At 37.8% G+C, this 6,000-nt stretch overlaps 1 protein-coding gene across 13 annotated transcripts in view; it reads right to left on the bottom strand.

The window, feature by feature from the left end:
- Nucleotides 1-6,000, bottom strand: part of LOC125035035 (voltage-dependent calcium channel subunit alpha-2/delta-3-like) — a 77,324-nt gene that overhangs the window by 36,058 nt on the left and 35,266 nt on the right. For 12 of the 13 annotated variants that reach the window (XM_047627103.1, XM_047627105.1, XM_047627100.1 and 9 more), the window contains 2 exons: nt 3,392-3,445; nt 2,357-2,450 (listed from right to left, as the gene is read on the bottom strand). In XM_047627103.1, coding sequence (XP_047483059.1) covers nt 2,357-2,450; nt 3,392-3,445 — 148 coding nt within the window. The remainder of the gene's footprint in view (nt 1-2,356; nt 2,451-3,391; nt 3,446-6,000) is intronic. The other variant, XM_047627104.1, reaches the window with a different exon arrangement.

The raw sequence follows: 6,000 nt of genomic DNA, 5'->3' as shown, positions 1-6,000 counted from the left end.
AAAAGAAAAACAACATGCACGGAGACTTTTTTTTTTCTTTTTTTTACACATACACTCATACTCCGTTTTCTTTTTTTCAAACCTTCCTTTACCGTAAGTAAGCAGGGCTGGAGGAGGGGAGACTTTAGTAATGTGAAACGTCGTGTTAAAAATTACCCTTTTGGTCAAATACTGTACCTGAATATAAGGGCTAAGTACATCTCCAAAGGGCTAGAGCAAGGAAATGGTTGGATTAGTATAGTTCGTGTCTCTCCGTTGACTGTTTTTTTTTGGGGGGGGGAGGGGGAGGGAGAAAATGGGAGGAGAAAAGGGGTGAAGAGGGAGGAGGAGAAGGGGGAGGCGAGGGGATGGGGGGCAAGGAGGAGGAATGGGGGGAAGGAGGAGGAGGAGGAGGAGGAGGAGGAGGAGGAGGAGGAGGAGGAAAAGAAGAAGAAGGAGAGGGAAAAGAAGAAGGAGTGTGAAAAGAAGGAAGAGGAGAATGAACAAGAGGAAAAGGAGAAGGGGAGGGGGAAGAGAAGAAGGAGGAGGGGAAGGGGGGGGGGGGGGAGCAGAGGGAATAAAAGTAGGAAGAAGTAGAAAAAGGAGGAAGGGGCAGAAAGTGGAGGGAAAGGAGGAGGACAAATATGGGGAAGGGGAAGAGGAAGAAGAGAAGAGGTGGATGAGGAGGAGGAGGAACAGGAAGAGGAGGAGGAGGAGGAAGAAGGCGAAGAAGAGGAAGAGGAGGAAGATGAGGATGAGGATGAGGATGAGGATGATGAGGAGGAGGGGAAGGAGGAGATAGGAGGAGGAGGGAAGTGAAAAAAGGAAGGGAATATACATCCTTGTGAGCTTCCTGGGTTAGACGAAGAAAAGCAAACAAACAAACAAACAAACAAATTAACGTGACTGAGCTTCCATGGCAAATCGCTCTCTTGTTTAAAATCTTAAAACGAATGAAGAAAATACCAAGTAATCTCTAGAGATAGTCTAATGGTGATTTTCTTATAGAAATGAATCGTTAAAAAAAAAAAAAAAAATAATGTAAGGCAAGAATGGATTATAGACATATACCTATATTATATAGAAAGCTCTGTTTATTGTCACTATTAATTATTTCATTATTATCATCATTATCTACTATCACTGTCCTCATTACCATCATAATATCACCATCATTTTAATTAGTAGTATCCTCATTATTAGTATTATCTTCAATCTCATTATCCTTAAACTCTGCTATTGAATTAAATTTATCACATACAGTAAATACTTTTATTATTCAGTGACATCGATAAAAGTTTGAAATTTAGAAGCTCAGTCATACACAGAGTTAGAAAAAAATAATATATGTGCAGATTATAATTATTCCACAAGGTGCATTGCAACGAAAAAAAAAAAAAAATAGAGATTAATAAAACTACATACACATAATCATATTAATATCGGTATCTATGTCTCTATAGCTATAGATAATATCCCTGTCTATTTGTATCTAAAGGTCTGTGTTCCTCTATTTCATATATATATGTATTTTACAAGGTTTACTTAAAGATAATAACCAACACCTTTATTTTCTAACATAATGGAATATTGTATATGGTGAGGGTTAGTACAGAAGCTATAATTTAACTAAAACTTTCCATAGATTCAAGTATATATAAGAAAATACTAATGTCAACTAGACAAAATTTGAATTATATATATATTCATGATCTCCTAAAATTCTTGGTGCATAGCATGGAGATTAAAGGTGTTATATCTTTTTAAGAAACCTTGCAACTACTTCTAACTTGAGAGTGTTTTAATTTTCCTTAAAATCGTCTAACCAACTTCCTTCTATTGATATGGAAATAATATGCAATCAGTATGTACGAGAATATGCAACAAAGTAATGCCTAAGACTTGATTACAATATTGGAACACTGACTGTAAGAAACCTAGTTTAACTATTCGCAAAAGAGTTCTAAAAAAGGGTTCTAATGTATAGTAAGATCTGGTGGTTCTACATTATATACTGCAAACATGTATATGTGTGTGTGTGTGTGTGTGTGTGTGTGTGTGTGTGTGTGTGTGTGTGTGTGTGTGTGTGTGTGTGTGTGTGTGTGTGTCCATGCGTGTATGTGTGTTGTATGCATATCCTAACAATTCTAACCTCCAAAGTATCGAAATCTAAACCACCTAACTTGACTTTCACCCAAAGTTATAACAACCCCCCTTCCTAACCTAACTGGGAAAAAAAACCCTAACCCTTTCACCCGTGTGCCAGCCACCTACAGCAGCAGAAGAAGCGAAGTTAACGAGACCCCAAAGACCTAAAGACCAGAAGAAGCGAGACTGACAAGACCCGAAAGACCAAAAGAACAACAACAACACTTACTGTTCATCGGCAATCTTGTCCTCGATCGTCCTCTCCGTATAGACGTTGGTGGCGCGCGCATCGAAGACCATGCTTTGAACCAAATCTTTGTCGCCTGGGGGAAAAGGTACACAGGTTAGGGCTTAGCACGTTGGGGGAGGTCGATGGATCAGCTTGAGTTTGGTTGCCAAGACTTGGTTGATTGTTTTTTTCTTTGAAGTAGAAAAATAAACAAGTAAATAGATAGATAAATAAATAAATAAATAAAAAGTGTAGAAAAAGGACTGTACATTTGAGATAACTCTATGTGTATTTTTTCGCTGAAGGATCCCAAAAAATGAGAATTTACTGATCCTTTCCTTGCTTTACTTTATACGGTAAAATAAAAAGAAAAACGAACAAAAACAAAATAAAAAAATCAACAAAATGATTACTTGGATTTACTACAAGTTGTTTGTAAAAGACATGACTCACTTCAGCTGTTACCATCTTTCAGGAATGGCTAAAAAAAAAAATCTGTTTACACTGAGGTCCAAACTATTCATCGATTTGAAATTTGTTCTCTCTTTTTATCATTATCATCCTTATCATTCAAAAGTAAGAACATTCCGATTGGCTATTTCCTCACTGGATAACCCAAGTATCTCAGGCGGCGCAGATGAAAGCTACAGCACCTTTGCGTCATGTCAACTAGGCTTTCCGTGGTGAGGATCAGATACAACACTGTCACATACAAACACTGTACGTGATTATTCTGTTTCAACGGAATATTTCAACTAAGGCGACAGAAAGAACTGGGCGCATTCGCAAAGCAGTATATGTAGGAGGTTGAGGATAATCACTCAAGCCATTGGAGCATTTCTTGTAACTGATTAGAAGGAAGATTGTTCTCAACAATGACTTCAGACTCGTTGAATAGGAATGGTTTACTCCCCATTTCCAGGTCCATTTTTAAAACAATAGAACAATTACTTTAAATTTTAGGACCTCCGAACATGTGGGCTACACGAACGCACCCATCCCAGTCAGGCAAGCGCCCGCGGGGTTAATACTTACAGTAATAGCTGTCTTTCCTCTCGCTCTCTACAACACCAGGTTTCCAACTGCTGTCTGCATGAAGGTAAAGGGCGGGATGAGCGTTAACTAAGGATAAACAAACCACGCACTAATGTCGCTGGCATACGGGACCATAACCCTATGAGAAGCACCAGAGGCTTGCCGTACAGCAGCTAGTGGTCGCTGAGTCAAACTATGTTTACGATATTAGCACTCTAGTCTAAGGTTTAGTGACTACCATAACCGTCTAACGTCAAAACTTGGTAAGGGAAAGTTTTACTTGCCATTATTTGGTTCTGTACGCTGTTTGCATCTATGAACCTGTGGAACTATATCATATCAGGCAGAAAATGATCATCTGAGGTGCAGCTTACTCTAGTCAAATCATCGCGAAGCTCTCTACGCACTCACGACGTTAAAATGAACTTAGTGCAGGACAATGTTGCAAACAAAACTGGAGACATGTGAGACCAAATCTACAGGACAACAATGACTCCGTTCTCACACAGCCAACCTTGTATCGCGGCGACGTTGGCTCGGTTATCCGTTTGCTTCCAAGGGAACGGTCCCGTGTGCCCAGAGTCCTACTGTTGGAACTAACCTTACTACCATGGCGTGGTCGGAAAGCGTATCCACGTAGGTTTTAGAGTCTCAAGGATGTGCAACTCTCTCTCTATATATATAGATTGCACTGATGTTAACAGTAATTTGGAAGGTCTTGGTGGAAATGAATAGTTACTTGGTGAATTTCAATTTTCCGACAACGTCAGGTAATATATCGGCCAAAATCTCAATATTACAGCATGTGGTGTATGAAGAGAATAAGTCTCATTTACAGTGATTTGTATATATCATATATATATGTATATTCACACATACACATGTATATGTACGTATATATATTGTAGATTAATTTTATTGACCAGGTATAATTTATCACAATCTTCAGTGACATTTTGACCGATGTTCCTAGACTGTAATTTTTATCATGTTAATTTCTTCCGTTTGTTAGCAATAAACTATAACACACATGAATATCATGCTTAATTGGTAATATATGATAAAACTGCAACAACAATTTTAGTCAGACCAGACCACATGTCATATAGGAGTTTTATTCCATGCTCGCAGTCAAATCAAATGAATCAGACTTAATGTTCAGTGAATATAGACTCCCAAATGGACAAATGAGTAACAATTTCCTGAATTCACATTGTCTTCACGTCTCTTCCGACCACGTTCAACTCACACTTACCTCATGTATCGTGTAAACATATATATTTGGGGGTTTGACATGTCAGACCTATCCACCCATGAGCGTGAAGTGAATAAAACAATGAAGGGAAGAACAAAAAAAAAAAAAATATATATATATATATAGTGTTGTTCTTCACTCCGTTGTGTTATTTACTAAAAACTCCATCCAATCTCGGAAACAGGATAGCTGGCAACTCACTCTAAGCTTGGGAAAACTCCGATTCACTCTGACTCTTTTGAATATTAATAGTAATAATAATATGTACAAAATATAAAGTGGTGTTGATGGTAGTAAATAAAGAAAAAATACTGCACATATTTTTGGGGAACATAGAGGAACAAAAATGTGTAAGCATATTGGGGCAGATGTTCTAAAAGAGAGTGAATCATAAGTACTCCAGAGTTCGGGATAAGATGCCAGTTTCTCTCTTTCTATCGACTGGAAACTGTATTTATTCCTCATGAATCCTTAACCCATGAGCATAAAATTCTGCCTCTACTCCCGACGTCAAGTAAGTTTGGCCCTCACACGCAACACTCACATTTGACGTCTCACAGACCACTGTTTTGCACAAACCACATATTTATCACGCACTATATACCATCTCTACTACACGCCATTTGTTCAAGCTACACATTTTACACGCAACACGCAGGTCACACATACTTTACACGCAGCCACACTCTGCATATGTCACGCATCTTGCACAAAACGCACATTTTGCACGCTGCCCCGCCATATGTGTAGATCACGCATTTAACAGAAAATAATCGTTCATAACAGACTATGTTGGTGACGATGGAAGGTGGAGGATAGTAATAATAATAATAGGATGATGATAATAATGATAATAATAATAACACAGTTTATAATAATATGATACACACACCTACACTCGCGCGCGTGTACATACATACATATATGTACAAATACACACGCGCACACACACACACACACACACACACACACACACACACACATATATATATATATATATATAATATATATATAATATATATATAATATATATATATTATTTATACATACACATATATCTATATATATTGTATACACACCCATATATATATACACATATACATCTGTTCGTCTGTCTATCTCTTTATCTGTTTATCTATCTTTCCATGTATTTAATTCATGTAGAAATCTCTCTCTCTCTCTCTCTCTCTCTCTCTCTCTCTCTCTCTCTCTCTCTCTCTCTCTCTCTCTCTCTCTCTCTCTCTCTCTCTCTCTCTCTCTCTCTCTCTCTCTCCTTCCTCCCTCCATCCATATCCATTTATCACAAAATGAATGATATCGATCTAAATAAATAATTAATTAAAATGCTAAAATG

This window comes from Penaeus chinensis, chromosome 19 (genome assembly GCF_019202785.1).
Source record: "Penaeus chinensis breed Huanghai No. 1 chromosome 19, ASM1920278v2, whole genome shotgun sequence".
Lineage (NCBI taxonomy): Eukaryota > Metazoa > Arthropoda > Malacostraca > Decapoda > Penaeidae > Penaeus > Penaeus chinensis.
The sequence above is the reverse complement of the archived record's forward strand: the minus strand, read 5'-3'. Positions and strand labels throughout refer to the sequence as shown.